Source organism: Salmo salar, chromosome 22 (genome assembly GCF_965601325.2).
Source record: "Salmo salar chromosome 22, fSalSal1, whole genome shotgun sequence".
NCBI lineage: Eukaryota > Metazoa > Chordata > Actinopteri > Salmoniformes > Salmonidae > Salmo > Salmo salar.
In genome coordinates this window covers 32,977,140-32,994,383 of record NC_138312.1, presented here as the reverse complement: position 1 = coordinate 32,994,383, position 17,244 = coordinate 32,977,140, and the positions used below count along the sequence as shown (strand labels likewise).

At 41.9% G+C, this 17,244-nt stretch overlaps 1 protein-coding gene across 5 annotated transcripts in view; it reads left to right on the top strand.

Annotated features, from left to right (window-relative positions):
* LOC106583181 (E3 ubiquitin-protein ligase RAD18) overlaps window positions 1–17,244 on the top strand; it is a 99,752-nt gene that overhangs the window by 56,345 nt on the left and 26,163 nt on the right. The window contains exon 11 of one of the 5 annotated variants that reach the window (XR_006761306.2): window positions 777–983. The exons of 2 other annotated variants lie outside the window; for them this stretch is intronic. Coding sequence is in view for 1 of the 3 variants with exons in the window: in XM_014167078.3 (XP_014022553.1) it covers window positions 777–948 (172 nt within the window). In the remaining 2 variants the exon portion in view is untranslated. Of the gene's footprint in view, window positions 1–776; window positions 984–17,244 lie in introns of those variants that run through there. 2 more of the 5 variants (XR_014382173.1, XM_014167078.3) reach the window with 2 other exon arrangements.

The window sequence follows — 17,244 nt, the reverse complement described above, 5'->3', positions numbered from 1 at the left end:
CCAGTATGTCTTGATAAAGGTCACACTTGGTGAAAAAGTGATGCTGCCTATTAATTTTCAGTGGAAGGCAAGACCAAACACCAAGGCAAGACCAAACACCAAGCTAGCGCCAAAGTGTTTGAAGCTAGTGGAGCTAGTCAAACAGAGCATGAACAGGCCAGGCTTCAAGTTGCAAATTATTGGCGATATGGCAGCAACATTGACTAATCGCGGCTCGCTATAGCTTCCAGCCGTGCTGGATTTGCTATTGATACCTACCACTACCTAGCATGCTGTTGGCTTGCTCCTTTAAAAAAACACCCACATGGCGATCAACTGTTGCCAAATAAAGCATTTAATATTTTTCCATGGAAATCCCCCATCATAGACCGAAACATCAGTACATGCAGAGGTAATCATATTCATAATGCATTAGTCACACTTCAGAATGTCAGCCACATATAGAATGTCATTAACTGATGGTCATGAACCTTTTGCCCTCTGCCTAGAAGACACAGTGGTGTGTTTGTGGTTAAAAGTATTCCCCATTACTTTGAGGAAATATCTATGAGATAAGATATAATTTAACATGGATGACTTTAGCATCTATCACACAGTCTGCTCAAATCATGTTTACAACGTTAAAATAGGACCGATCCAGATTATAAGCCATGACATGGATTTCAAGCAAAGTTTCCTAGCACAGATTCCTCGTAGCTCATTTTCACCACTAAATGATTTTATACCAGTTTTATGATCATGTGTACAGTCCATGTTATTTTCCCTCCATCCCGTAGATAAGGCAGCACAACAGGAACAGAGTGATCCCAGCCCCAGTGACTCAGAGGCCTGCTGCGTATTGATGACATCACCAGTGGAGGAGCCCTCTGAGAAGCAGCAGCAGCCTTCTGTTGTAGCGGTCATTTCCAGGTCACCGAGCCCATGTCTCAGTGAGGTGTCCATCAGCAGGTGAGGGAGCCCAGGAGACGGCAGAATTGAGTAAGGTGAAGTTGCCCGGAGACGCTTATCTTGGGTCAGTTTTGCGTTTTCCCCACTAATGGTTAAGGTTAGGCGTGTGTGATGGTATAGGGCTGTTGCGATGACCATATTAGCCACTCTATTGTCCCTGTAATCACTCTGACATCATTGCAAATGTAATTGAAAATCTAATCAAACACTTCATGAGAGCCCATGAGCAACATTTCTATAGACTATGAAATTGCTTGAGAAAACAGAGTGATGGCCTCTTAAAAAGAGGAGGATTTCATCATCTTTCTATAGGCTAGGCCAACTATTTATTTCTCAACTTTCCTAATATTAAGCAAATATTAAGCACATTGCTTATCTTTACAACAGGTGTATAACCTACCTGGCTAGCATGAAAATTAGCCACAGGAAAAGCGTCTTCCATTTGATATTGTAAGTCCAGATGACATGCATTTTTTCCCTGCCCCTGTTTCGAGACAGGTGCATGATAATGGTCCATTCTAAATCAAAACGAATTTCACACATTAAATAAAATTTTATTTGTCACATGCGCCGAATACAACAGGTGTAGACCTTAATGTGAAATGCTTACTTACAAGCCCTTAACCAACAGTGCACTTCAAGAAAGAGTAAAAATAATACAAAAGTAACACAATAAAATAGCAATATCAAGGCTATATACAGGGGGTACCAGTACCGAGTTAATGTGTGGGGGTACCGGTTAGTCTAGGTAATTAGTACATCTAGGTAGGGCTGAAGTGACTATGCATACATTATTTAGTATATGTAAAGTCTAGATTAAATCAAGAATAGTCTGATGGGTGACTGTTAGCTTATCAGTTGTGAATTATATATTATCACTTCTGAATGAAGCCCATTTTAAGGCAAGAAACAATGCCATTTTTTTGTTTTTTTTACTTTTTAGAATCATGGTCACGCACCTCATGTAGACTAGCCCATAGGCCTATATCTTTTGATAAGGTTTGTATCACAACTAAAGTTGCCAAATAACTTCTTAAAATTAAGCACATTAATCCCCTTTACAAGGGGTGTAGAGCCTAACTGGCATACATAAGCAGCGCAGGAGTTTCAAGTTTGTGGAAGATCATTTTCACCATAAAAATGCACCTTTATAATAAAAGCGTTACATGCATATTCACATTTGTGGTCAATTTTGATAATGGTGTTTTCCCACTAATGGAACATTTGCCCTTACTGTCGTGTGCGCATTGCTGTGCTTATAATGTGAAGAAATAGCCTAATAGTTTATCAACATTTTAAGCTAAATGTTCTGATCTGTTGCGTCAGCCTCATTGCGTAAAAAAGTTTGAGTGATGGTAGTGGTTGTATTAATTTGGGATCTATCACATCCCACAACTGTCCAAGAGTATGGAATATTTATTTCTCGCACAGAATATAATAGGAACAACTTTTATACTATGGGGGATAGTAGATTGACGTAGGCTAGTGCTTTTGCTGTTCGTTAGGCCTACTCATCTTGTTGGCTGACGAAAAGTAAATGTGGACAGTTCTTCTAATATCTTCATTATGCACTTAGGAATTGGATAAGGACGCGCGCATTTGCGTCCCCGATGTCTGTCTTCACTTGTAGCCTGTGAGTGAGAATTGCTTTGGAGCAGGTAGCACTCCAGGAGAAGGGCTGCAAAAGGCATGGATTTTTTCCCGGTGTATTATGGCCACACAAAGAGGATGCCCCTGGGAATTTTTAGGCATTATCAAGTGCTTCTCTAATTGTGAATGAGAGACTGAGGAAGTGTGTAGAGCCGGTGCAAAAAACAAAGCGGAGCTCATGCCTTTCAATGTATTAAAAATCAAAACATATAGCCCAACGTTTGTAGAACATTACATTAATAACTCTTAATTAAGCATATAGGAGTACCTAATTCTTTCTTATCCGCTCAACACAGAATAGCTGCATGAGTGGACTCCCTCAAATTGTTTGGAGAAAATATCCTTTCTATTTTATTCAGCTTTGTTCAATTGTATTCTTTATACTATAAAATAATATAAAATAATGCCTCTAAGCAAATTTTGTCTGCTAAATAATCTAGTGTAGCCCACAGTCATATGGCATAGCCAGGTCAGGACCTAACATAAGGTCAACTCAGAGTATGCTATTCTGTTCTTCTGAAATAGACTACATTTTCTTCATATCATGTTTCGTTAGACCTATCTAAAGTAAATAATGGATTTATTGTGAAGGTGTAGACTATATTACATGGATTTATTTGACTTTTCAAAATGTATACTGACGGTCAAAAGTTTTAGAACATCTACTCATTCAAGGGTTTTTCTTTATTTTTACTACTTTCTACATTGTAGAATAATAGTGAAGACATCACTATGAATAACACATATGGAATCATGTAGTAACCACAAAATATGTAAATATATATTCAAATAGCCACCCTTTGCCTTGATGACAGCTTTGCACACTCTTGGCAGTCTCTCAACTAGCTTCATGAGGTAGTCACCTGTGTGGAAGCCAAAAGATGCTAAATGTGATTATGTTAATTAACGGTCAATTACCGTGAGACCGACAGTTATTTGCTTGACAATCACCGGCTGTCGAAATTTCGTGACCGCCACAGTCCTAGGAGGGTATCTTGAATTTGATCCTATATCTGTACCTTGGGAAAACGTTATCCTGTGCAAGCTGAATAGCTGATGCTCCACTCCTCAACAAGCAGACATTTGACTTGTCTTCAGGGTTTCTCTGTGTTAATGCTTCACACTTCTCAAAACAGGAGATCTGTCCTGTGCGTAGTATTACTGAGACATTTTGTATGTAGCTAAAGTTGGACTCTCAGCAGGAGTATTTCGTTGGTGCTCACACAGAGCTCAACACGCACCTCTGGAAAGAGTTCTATCAGGATCATACGCCCACAGCCTGCCTACACTATAGCCCAGAATAGTTCAAATTGACTTTATTTTAGAAAGACGCTCCAACATTGGTTAGTTGAAGACTAAAGTTACTGTACTTGTTGAACATACCACCCTGTTCAACATGTTTCATTTTTTTCGTTAAATAATAAGGTTGGTAGCAACATGTGGAAATCGATTGCAGCTCAAGTCGATCTATAAAACCCACAATGCAATGCACTCTCTGAGCATGGAGTTTGTAGTGATGGGCATTCCGGCTCTTTTCAGTAAGCCGGCTCGTTCGGCTCAGCTCACCAAAAAGAGACAGCTCTTTTGGCTCCCGAACGGCTCTTTAAAAAAAAAAATGTTTTGTATTTTTTCAAGTCAAACAGTTTGCGATAGTTTCACTATGATTGGTGTTAAAACAATTCTAATTCAATTAGTGAATGAAATCATACTCTACCTTAACCACAATGTATTTAAAAATGCATTGGTTTGTTATGAAAAAGAATGCTATTAAACATTTGCATTTAAAATATAACTTTTTTAATGTATATAAACAAAGTGCATATAAATGTAAAAATTCAAAACTAATACAATCTGAACAGCATAATAATAGAATATTGCACCATATCAAAGAAAAATAAATGTCAATGTGCAAAACTGCAGTATCCCACTTAAAACATTAAACAGGTCCCTCTTTTCTCTCTTCTTTATTGCCATGTTATAACCAGCAGCCACAGCAATGCTGACCATATTTTGCATTTATGAGATATTTGCATTCAGAAATGCAAGCTGCCTCACTTTCGAGGGGCTGATGCGGTTTCTTCTTTCAGTAATTATTTTTCCCGTTTGCGAGAAGACCCTCTCAGAGGGAACGGATGTGGCCACTATGCGGAGTCTCCCTGTCATGACTTTAGTAAGCCGTGGGTAGACCGAGGCCTTGTTCTTCCACCAGCTCAGAGGATTTGGTAGAGGGGCTCCTCCAAATAGGATCGGACCTCCATTTCGGCATCTGCTGAGGGATTCCTTCGTGCTGCATCCCCAGTTGCTCTCTCGTTAAACAGCATCCAAACAGCAGACGTTTGTGGCGCTACTGCTGGTGCTTCTGCTCCATCTGATCCCTCTTCTTCCTGTTGCCCTGGTGCCTGAGCCAGCTGACTGCTGGTGCTGTCCCTACATGCTGCTGAGGTTATTCTTTGAAGAGCCAAATCAATCACTCTGGCATCACTAAAGGCTAACTTCTTAAACCTGGGGTCAAGTGCAGCGGTTTCTGATAGCACATAATTATATTCCATTCCAAATTCCAAATTATACTCCCTTACACAGGAGTATACTTTTTGAGGCTGTCACATAGCTGAAAAGAGAGAACAGAAATGTATTAGTTCAGGTTCATGTTTTGTCTACTGGTGCTACATTCTCATCTACTGCTCATATACATGTATAATACTGGATTAAATAATGATGTAGTAATAACTGCTTACTGTACCTCTCTCCACTCATCTCCACAGTGACCTGCTCAGAGGGTTCCAGGACTCTGCAGTCTTGTTTAGGCCTCAGCTCAGGCATTCCCATTTGACATTGTGTAGACTTTTTCAGCACCTACTGTGCTCCTGTGGAAGTATTCCACAGCTGCTTTCACTTTGTCCACGGTGGACTTCATCACCTTCAGAGCATCTCTTACAATCAGATTGATTGTGTGGGCAAGACATGGATGATGGGTCCATTTAAACATTTTCATGGCTTTGTTTATGTTAGCTGCATTGTCGCTAACACAACAGACCACTTTTCCATCTACTTGCCATTCTCTGGCCACTCTCAACAGTTCCTCTGCCAAATTCTCTGAGGTGTGTCTGTCACTGAATTCAAAGCAGTCCAGAAGACAGCTAGACATCGAAAAATCTTCACGTGTGGAGGTGCTGGCTCCACCACTATCCGTAGCAGGCCCGCTAGTTTCTCAAAGCTCCGCTACAGCTAGCTTCACAGTTGGGTGCACAGTTCGCATATGCCGGTGTAGGTTGTGCGTAGAACCAGCTTTATGAGATTTTGTTTTGGCAAATTCTACACTGTGCTCTAACATTGTCTACATTATTAAAATGCATCCAAATGCTACTGTGCTTCAGACTCATTTTCCAGCTGTTGTTTTCACAGCTGTCCTTCCTCTCTCTCCTCTGCTGCTAAGTGTGTGACTGTCAGTGAGTTGGCTCGGCCCTCCCTCACGCATCTTTAGTTCATTGGTTGACACTGCGTGTCTGATTGACAGGAACAGCAGGTGAGACTGTTAGTCTGAGCAGACAGTCAGAACGAATGTGTGCTCTTGAGCATTTAGGCCTATATTTAATTTTTTCGTTCTTTGAATTTTGTATTTTTATAAATAAATGTGTCTCTTCTGATATGCGAGCCGGCTCCCAACGTTCGCCTACAAGAGCCGGCTCTTAGAGCCAAGTCGTTCCCGAACGACCCAACACTAGGAGTTTGCCCGTTTGCATTACTAAAAAACTGAAACGAGTTACCTGTGGTTCGTTCAACGATTCCTATGGGGCATATTAATTGAATGGGAAAAAATAGGGTTTTGAGATAAATGCCATAAATAAGGTCTGAGGTAGAGGGCTGCATTCCAGCTGGATCCCCGTGGAACATTTCAGCACGGTCGGTATTTTTCATGCTGCGGTTGGGAGTGGGTAGTCAGACTGACAATTGTGGGATGAAAATATTTTTGTTGTCCCACGGGTTATTTGGAAGCAGTCGTCTTTCTGCGTTGTGTGCGTTAGCCTAGCTATTGTATTAAAAGCACATCTTTGTCACGTTATTCACACACTTGCAGAATTTCCTGCTTAAAGTTAAGTACCCTACCTCCATGTTGGGCATGCGAGATCAAGTGCGCCTAGTAGTAGTGTAGTCTCAATGAAATTGAGTAGGCTGACTATATTTTACTACAGTGTCTGTAAATAAAATGTGGATAATGAAAATAAGTGGAGGATGCTCAACCAACATTAGTCAAGGTGCAATAGAAAAATGTAATCATCATTGAAAAGGCGCAACGCGTGCATAGGTTACCATGGTGAGTGAGCGATGCACATTTTCATTAAATAGTTGTTACCCATTTATTTGTCTCTGCCTGCAAATCATCCTAAAACGTAGGCTATATCCTATATGCAAAACGTAGCTCAAGAGAAAGTGCACATGTCCAATCTCATCATTCTTGCTGTTTCCAGTTCATTAGCCATATGTGCAAGACCAGGTCTGGGTGTGGTCTCAATTAAATAGAGTAGTCTAAAGCCTATGCTTGGGCGGAGAAGCACGGGGCAGTTATCTTTTCAAGGAAATGTAATTCCTAAATATGATTAGGCTAAAGTTTACTACATTGCTTAGAAATAAATATTGATCACCCATATTGATCACCCAAGTCTGAAAATCATCCCTCTCCTAGAAGGTAGGCTATGACACGTAGCTTTAGAGAAAGTGCAAGTCTCTCTAACTCTGCTCTCTTCAAACTACGTCTAGCCTATTGGCTGATATAGCCCAGTAATACCGATAGCCTAATATAATAGCGACGTGAGCATCTCTGGTAATTTAACCTGTTTTTGGTTAACACAGGCTTTGGAGATCTTATACATTGTGTTATATGAGATAATTTCAGTCAGTTGAATTGACCTTTATGAATTATAAAGCCTTTGTGGTTTGTGATTTTTTTTAAAAATTAGCCTACATAAATGCTTCAAAATTCACAAAAAGTGACATTAGCTGATGAAGATTATCTCAAAAACAAGTGTAAGATATCCTAAAAATGTGTTTATCATAGACCTTATTTTCAGCGTTTATCAAAAAACCCTACAAAAACTCCTTTAACGCCTCCTCTGTGAAGTGTGCATGTTCACAAACTCAATTCGATCTTGCTCTCCTTCTAAACAACGCAATTTAAAAAAAACTTTGGCAAAGGGTGACGTTTATAAAACTTAGTTCACTGTGTTTGTAACTGATTATAGTTTTGGAAAAAGGAAAAATGTATTGAGATCAGATGTTTCTTTGATGAGAAAATTAGCAGAATGTCGGGCCAGTTTCAGTCCATCCTCTCCTGCTACCCGCTACTGCACTTCCTCTCACTAGCATATTGGCTAGTGAGAAAACGTAATAAACAGATGCTTCTGCTTTGTAGCCCCTGTGAAGTGTCTTGGTTTCCACTTCTGTCTGTGATAATATCAAAGTCAGTATCAGCATGTGATGTAGCTAGCAAGCTGTTAAATCGCCTAAACAAACGGTCAGCACTATCTGAGATCGTTGGGACGTCCCTACCCTAAACCTGACCTTAACCATAATCCTTACTTAACCTTAACCTTTACCTTAACCAGTGCTTAATTTGTAAATCAAGAGGTGCCGGAACACAAAGTTAGCGCTAGAGGGGGGTGACCTGGGGAGTTCTGAGGTACCTTTATAATTAAGCATTGCATGCATATCATCCAGTGGCGAGTTCAGCATGTATATTTTGGTGGTGGGGACACACACAACCTTTTTGGGGATGCATGCCAGCAAAGCCACTACACAACACCACACTAAACAATACATGTATTGCACTGTAACGGTGACAAACGGTGCCCACAAACTGTTAGGGCCGAAAGCTGTCCCAACAGCAGAGTCCCAACGGCAGTCCCAACACCTTACCACTGCTACACCTGGCTATAAGCGGAGCCTTGTCTGGCAGCGAAATAGTTCAATCAGCCTAAAAACATAACTGATATGGCTGATGTGGCTGATGTGGTTTCTACTGACAATTGAGATGTACAAACAATGGCATAAGGGGACGACAAGCAGATAAGAGGCAATCCTTAATTTCAATTAAGACATTCATGAGCGCGCTAGGGCGGACGTAGTCAATATAACGATTTGTTCAGCACTTTTGAAATGTACAGCGACAGAATTCAGAACATGGGCCGTTCTTACAATATTCTCCCAGTACACCAAGTCAGAACCGTAGGATAAGTAAAGCGAGCATAGAAGCAGGCAATGAAAGCTGTTACAATATTCAATGATGAAGTTTCTCTAAAACAGGTTATAGGCTACATGTGCACCACCAAGTCAGAACACTAGGCAACATTTTAAGAGGTGAAAATAGACCAAATTATTAGGGTGAGGCACATGGCTACTAACAGCTTACTACACAACATAAACTGAGTATTACTTTCTTAGCTACAGTATAGAGTGCATTCGGAAAGTATTCAGACCCCTTGACTTTTGACACATTTTGTTATGTTACAGCCTTATTCTAAAATGGATTTAAAAAAAAATCTAAATCAATCTACACACATAATGACAAAGTGAAAACGGATCCCTTATTTACATAAGTATTCAGACCCTTTGCTATGAGACTCGACATTGAGCTTGGGTGCATCGTGTTTCCATTGATCATCCTTGAGATGTTTCTACAACTTGATTGGATTCCACCTTTGGTAAATTCAATTGATTGGAAATGATTTGGAAAGGCACACACCTGTCTATATAAGGTCCTACAGTTGACAGTGCATGTCTGAACAAAAACCAAGCCATGAGGTTGAAGGAATTGTCCGTAGAACTCCGAGAGAGGATTGTGTCATGGTACAAATCTGTAGAAGGGTACCAAAAAATGTCTGCATCATTGAAGGTCCGCAAGAACACATTCTTAAAAAAACAAAATCGGGGTTGAAGAGCCTTGGTCAGGGAGGTGACCAAGAACCCGATGGTAACTCTGACAGAGCTCCATAATTCCTCTATGGAGATGGGAGAACCTTCCAGAAGGACAACCATCTCTGCAGCACTCCACCAATCAGGTCTTTATGGTAGAGTGGCCAGACGGAAGCCACCCCGTGGAAAAGGCACACGACAGCCCGCTTGGAATTTGCCAAAAGGCACCTAAGTGACTCTCAAACCATGAGAAACAAGATTCTTTGGTCTGATGAAACCAAGATGGATCTCTTTGGCCTGAATGCGAAGCATCATGTCTGTAGGAAACCTGCCACCATCTCTACGATGAAGCATGGTGGTGGCAGCATCATGCTTTGGGGATGTTTTTCAGCGGCATGGACTGGATCGTGGGAAAAATGAACGGAGCAAAATACAGAGAGATCCTTGATGAAAACCTGCTCCAGACGCTCAGGACTCGGGCGAAGGTTCACCTTCCAACAGGACAACGACCCTGAACACACAGCCAAGACAACGCAGGAGTGGCTTCGGGACAAGTCTCTGAATGTCCTTGATTGGCCCAACCAGAGCCCGGACCTGTACCCGATCTAACATCTCCGGAGAGATGTGAAAATAGCTGTCCAGCGATGCTCCCCATCCAACCTGACTGCGCTTGAGAGCATCTGCAGAGAAGATTGGGAGAAACTCCCCAAGCTTGTAGCGTCATACCGAAGAGGACTCGGCTGTAATCAGTGCCAAAGGTGCTTTAACAAAGTTCTGAGTAGAGGGTCTGAATACTTATGTAAATGTGATATTTCATATTTTTGTTTTTTATACACTGCTCAAAAAAATAAAGGGAACACTTAAACAACACAATGTAACTCCAAGTCAATCACACTTCTGTGAAATCAAACTGTCCACTTAGGAAGCAACACTGATTGACAATACATTTCACATGCTGTTGTGCAAATGGAATAGACAACAGGTGGAAATTATAGGCAATTAGCAAGACACCCCCAATAAAGGAGTGGTTCTGCAGGTGGACACTACAGACCACTTCTCAGTTCCTATGCTTCCTGGCTGATGTTTTGGTCACTTTTGAATGCTGGCGGTGCTTTCACTCTAGTGGTAGCATGAGACGGAGTCTACAAGTCTACAAGTGGCTCAGGTAGTGCAGCTCATCCAGGATGGCACATCAATGCGAGCTGTGGCAAGAAGGTTTGCTGTGTCTGTCAGCGTAGTGTCCAGAGCATGGAGGCGCTACCAGGAGACAGGCCAGTACATCAGGAGACATGGAGGAGGCCGTAGGAGGGCAACAACCCAGCAGCAGGACCGCTACCTCCGCCTTTGTGCAAGGAGGAGCAGGAGAAGCACTGCCAGAGCCCTGCCAAATGACTTCCAGCAGGCCACAAATGTGCATGTGTCTGCGCAAACGGTCAGAAACAGACTCCATGAGGGTGGTATGAGGGCCCGACATCCACAGGTGGGGGTTGTGCTTACAGCCCAACACCGTGCAGGACGTTTGGCATTTGCCAGAGAACACCAAGATTGTCAAATTCGCCTCTGGCGCCCTGTGCTCTTCACAGATGAAAGCAGGTTCACACTGAGCACGTGACAGACGTGACAGAGTCTGGAGACGCCGTCGAGAACATTCTGCTGCCTGCAACATCCAGCATGACCGGTTTGGCGGTGGGTCAGTCATGGTGTGGGGTGGCATTTCTTTGGGGGGGCCGCACAGCCCTCCATGTGCTCGCCAGAGGTAGCCTGACCGCCATTAGGTACCGAGATGAGATCCTCAGACCCCTTGTGAGACCATATGCTGGTGCGGTTGGCCCTGGGTTCCTCCTAATGCAAGACAATGCTAGACCTCATGTGGCTGGAGTGTGTCAGCAGTTCCTGCAAGAGGAAGGCATTGATGCTATGGACTGGCCCGCACGTTCCCCAGATCTGAATCCAATTGAGCACATCTGGGACATCATGTCTCGCTCCATCCACCAACGCCACATTGCACCACAGACTGTCCAGGAGTTGGCGGATGCTTTAGTCCAGATCTAGGAGGAGATCCCTCAGGAGACCATCCGCCACCTCATCAGGAGCATGCCCAGGCGTTGTATGGAGGTCATACAGGCACATGGAGGCCACACACACACTACTGAGCCTCATTTTGACTTGTCTTAAGGACATTACATCAAAGTTGGATCAGCCTGTAGTGTGGTTTTCCACTTTAATTTTGAGTGTGACTCCAAATCCAGACCTCCATGGGTTGATAAATTGGATTTCCATTGATTATTTGTGTGTGATTTTGTTGTCAGCACATTCAACTATGTAAAGAAAAAAGTATTTAATAAGATTATTTCTTTCATTCAGATCTAGGATGTGTTGTTTAAGTGTTCCCTTTATTTTTTTGAGCAGTATACACTTGCAAACATCACTAAAAACCTCTAACGTAACAAATTGTGGAAAAAGTTAAGGGGTCTGAATACTTTCCGAATGCTCTGTACATATCTCCCTGGCATATAACATAATTTATGCAGCAGCATACAAAGGCATTTTTGGAATCACCTTGTTATGCTTTGCTCACTTGAACAGGAAGGTGGTGCGGCAGTCCTTCGTGGGCAGATTTTGACATCAAAGTCTGGCATTCACTGGATTTATGGTGCTTTCAAGGCAACTGGGAACTGGGAAAAAACAAGGTCGAATCATGATGATGTCAGTGATCTTCACTTCGTAGCTCTAGAAAGAGGCCCGAGTTCCCAACTTATAATTCCGAGTTGGATGACCGTTCAAAGCGTATTTTCCCAGTCGGAGCTCGTTTTTCCCCCCGAGTTCCCAGTCACTGAAGTCAGATTTCCCAGTCCTCAACTGGCAGCTTCATTAAATAGTACCCGCAAAACACCAGTCTCAACGTCAACAGTGAAGAGGCGACTCCAGGGTGCTGGCCTTCTAGGCAGAGTTCCTCTGTCCAGTGTCTGTGTTCTTTTGCCCATCTTAATCTTTTCTTTGTATTGGCCAGTCTGAGTTATGGCTTTTTCTTTGCAACTCTGCCTAGAAGGCCAGCAACCCGGAGTCGCTTCTTCACTGTGGACGTTGGGACTGGTGTTTTGCAGGTACTATTTAATGAAGCTGCCAGTTGAGGACTTGTGTGGCGTCTGTTTCTCAAACTAAACACTAATGTACTTGTCCTCTTGCTCAGTTGTGCACTGGAGTCTCCCACTATTCTGGTTAGAGACAGTTTGCGCTGTTCTGTGAAGGGAGTAGTACACAGCGTTGCACGAGATCTTCAGTTTCTTGGCAATTTCTCGCATGAATAGCCTTCATTTCTCAGAACAGGAGCTGTAAATCGAACCCACAAATGCTGATGCTCCAGATACTCAACTAGTCTAAAGAAGACCATTTTTATTTCTTCTTTAATCAGAACAACAGTTTTCAGCTGTGCTGACATAATTGCTAAAGGGTTTTCTAATGATCAGTTAGCCCTTTAAAATAATAAACTTGGAGTAGCTAACACAATGTGCCATTGGAACACAGGAGTGATGGTTGCTGATAATGGGCCTCTGTACACCTATGTAGATATTCCATAACAAATCAGCCTTTTTCAGCTAAAATATTAATTTACAACATTAACAATGTCTGCACTGTATTTCTGATACATTTTATGTTATTTTAATGGTAAAATTGTTTTGCTTTTCTTTCAAAAACAAGGACATTTCTAAGTGACCCCAAACTTTTGAACGGTAGTGTATACTTTATGACGATATAGACGGATGGATGTGTTCTAGACAAGTATTGCCATACCATCTATTGGTTGATTTAGTGATCTGGAGTGCAAATAATTGTTTTAAAAGCGTTATGAAATGTCATAGTTATTCCCTATCTCCAGTGACAAGAACATTGTGATGACGCATTACAACACGATTTCCTTATTTCACAGACACAACACTTAGTAGTTAAATCATGGTTGAAATAGTTATTTTACCTACTCATAGAACATAGACTATCACCAAATTGATAGGAATTTCATTTCTGAAGTGGGTTATCTCTTTAATTTATTCAACGTGGTGGGTTTTGTTGAAGTTTCCTTAGAAGTAGTGCAGAGCTCTCTGCCGGTGTTGGGTGTTTTGAGTGTCTCTGAAGAGAACATTTAATGCAGTCTTCTAATCATAGAAAGGCCAGCTTAGGGAGGTGAATACTAAGTGTTCTTAAAGCAGGGCCTTGTTTGGTTTTGATTTAATGTTTAGGAGAGACTCATTACTTCCAGCTTTTTGCTCATTATGGGATAAATCAGGGCTGCTCACAACAGCTGTTATGGATAGATTGACCCAATGTGTTTGCTTTTTTGTGGTTCTCCGGTTTATCTTTCTGGTGAATCTCATTCCCTCTAGGCACAACTGTAGATTCTTCTGCCTACATTTACTTTATTGATTTTTACTTTTAAGTTGCGCTCCCCTGGCATGCATTGATTTACTTCCATGAGCAGAGAGGGGAGTAATATATCAAAGAGCATGCAAAAATAACCCTAAAACAGTGAGTAGGCATAGGCTTCAACAATTATAGCCAGATGAATTTGTATCTTAATAAGGCCATCTTAGAGCTGGAATCATTTGAACTTAGATAAGCTTCTGCAAAGTAATAGTTCCACAGTCAGTATTAAGCCCTCGGTCATTGTGTTGCAGCATCCCTCAGTATATCTTCAGTGCATCCAGGCAGGGTCTGAGCAGTCACATCAGGATACAGCCCGCAGGGAACCCACAGGACGGCAGAACGCCATCATGCTTGGAGGTGTATGTCCTGCAGTCACAGAAGCTAGACAAACCCTGATGTTCTTCACCACTACCACTCTCACTCTCTGTCTGATACCTGGTCCACAGAATATGGTACCAGCTACTGTAGGATCCTGTCCGGTCTCACATCAGGGTTGTGGTCATGCTACACATTGCTTGACAGGGACGTTTAGACTGTCCCTGCCACAACATTTGGAGACTGGAAGTTAAAATAGAAGAGGGTGTGTAGATGTTAGCATTTTGGCCTTGGGTAAGAGGTTATAATGAGGGCCTAACACATTCATCAAACATGGAGACAAAACCGTTTCAGTGTTGAGAGAGTAATGACTGAGTTCAAGGGCCAGCTTAAACCAAGGACTGCCTCTTCAGTCTAATTATGAGCAGCATGGGCAACACAATGTAAGATAAGGATTTACTTTAGCGATACATTTCTCTCAGGGATGTATGAAGATAAAAGCATACAACAATTTAGTGAAATACACTCAATGGCCAATTTATTAGGTACTCCACTCAGTTCACGAAAATGGTTCACTCCTACAGACAGTGAGTCAGATGGCCGTGGCTCGCTATATAAAGCAGGCAGATTGCCATCGATGCATTCAATTACTGTTTGATTGAACATTAGAATGGGCAAAACGAGTGACCTAAGCGGCTTTGAGCGTGGTATGATCGTTCGTGCCAGGCTCGCCGGTTCCAGTATCTCAGAAACAGCCGACATCCTGGGCTTTTCACGCACGACAGTGTCTAGGGTTTACCCATCACAGATGGGCTATTGCAGCAGATGACCACACGTGTTCCACTCCTATCAGCTAAAAACAAGACAAAGCAGCTCCAGTGGGCACACGATCACCAACACTGGACAATTGAGGAGTGTAAAAACATCACCTGGTCCAACGAATCCCGGTTCCTGTTGTGTCATGCTGATGGCATAAGCAGCATGAGTCAATGGCCCCATCCTGCCTAGCGTCAACGGTACAGGTTGGTGGCGGTGGTGTAATGGTGTGGGGAATGTTTTACTGGCACACGGTAGGTCCCTTGATATCAATTGAGCAATGTTTCCATGCCCGAAGAATTCAGGCTGTTCTGCAGGCAAAAAATAAATGCGCTTAATATACTGTAAATGTCAAATTAGCTAGGTTTCTTTGAATTAGGCAATTAAAATGTGGTAACACCTCCCATCCCACTATAACGACTCATTAATTTAATGGACTCAGAGGGACTTTGTAGTTTTTACAAAGCCAGAGTTAATCTGCTGAAAAAGTGTGCTTTATTAGCACTCAGTAGTTCACTAGAGGTTCCTCTCTGTTAGTTCATTATTTTTTGTTCATTTTCCCCTAGTCTCAAAGCATTTACGCTGGTCTTTTCATTATTAATAGCTTTCCAATGACACTGGAACCAGCTTCAAAAAGACCTGCTTAAATCCCCAGACATGTGCTCCTTGTGCTGGGTTGTCCTTACCTGCCTCCCAGGCCCTCCAAGGCTCCAAGACACTGATCTCAGTGGATTTAAGCTTGATAAGGGGTCATATTTGATTATGCCTCGCGCCACACACTCTCCGTTCCTCTGTTCCAAGGCCAAGTTTGACTCATCCTTTCAGTTGCTGTTTTTGGATAAAATACTCAGTGGACCTCACATTATCCTGGCTTTTGTATTTATTCAGACCCAAACTATCTGCTTGATATGATGACCATGGGATATAGTTGTCTGTCCACAGTTGGCGTGTCCTTGGAAGATCTCAAACTCTTTTGGATGCGTACCATGAACAAAATCATATCACATCATCTATTACTCACCCCTTCCACACACAGACTGTCATAGCACTGGAGGTTATTTTATTCCAAACGTTTTTTTTATTCTCTGTCAATTTGATATGTTTGCTGCTGAATGTCACTTTACTCCCGGCACGTTCCCCACACATTTGTTTCCATGTGGGTCACAGGGGCGTTTTCAATCTGGTTGAAGTTCTGAGTGGTAAGAAATAGACAGGTTTCCATTTTCTTTCTCAAAATCACACTTTTACAACAAAATTGGATGTTCTAAGTCTACAACCGGTGCACTATGCAGAATTCGCTCCGCCATTTCCTGGTTGCAAAAATGTGAATAGTTTGCCTAATTTCAGTTTATGTGAGAAAAACATGCAAGTATAGTGTAAGGAATCATTGTACCATCTAAACCGCTGTGAAATATATTTAACACAACCAAAAATATTGTATGTTCAGCTGTTTGATGCTTGTGTACAAAACCGAAAGTAAAAGACGCAAAAACAAAACTTAAGATCGGGAAGCATAGAAATAGCGCACATAAGACAGATCTACCGCTTGTTAGACTTGCTTTCAATGATAATGACAAATCTATAACTCATTTCTATATGGATTTGGTCGGTTTGCCCAAAAAGTAACATTTTGCAGCTTTAAACCGCATCAGGAGACCACTTTTGAGGTCTGGGAAAATCTGAGAAATTTAGATTTTTGGGTGTAGTTACCCTTCAATTCAAGTGTGCACCTAGCAATAGGCTGTTGTTTAGCGGTGTTTTTGTAGCACACATGTAATGGCAGAGTTTGCTAAACAAATACCCACTGGTATAACAGAAACAATCATGATATCATTCTGCCAAGTAAGCATAGGCTACTTTCTTGTTAATATTTAATTGAGAAGGTTTTTGGGAAAGCCTTTCCGTTTACCAGAAGACTGTTTTCATTAGCATCATTGCTAATGGCTACACAAAGTGACGCACACACACACAGATAGGGGCATTCTCGTTGCCTCTTCAGAAGTTGCAAGAAATACAAATCACTGATGCATTATGTTCATGTCTTATGATTAACTTGGGCAAATTAATACATTTTTAATAAAAAAAAATATGTTGTTGAATTCCGTTTTAATGTCTGGATTCTGTGAGGGCCCTAATTATCATATTTGGACCAGAATGAGGCTCTCCGTTGCCTTTTGTTCCTGCAGTGAT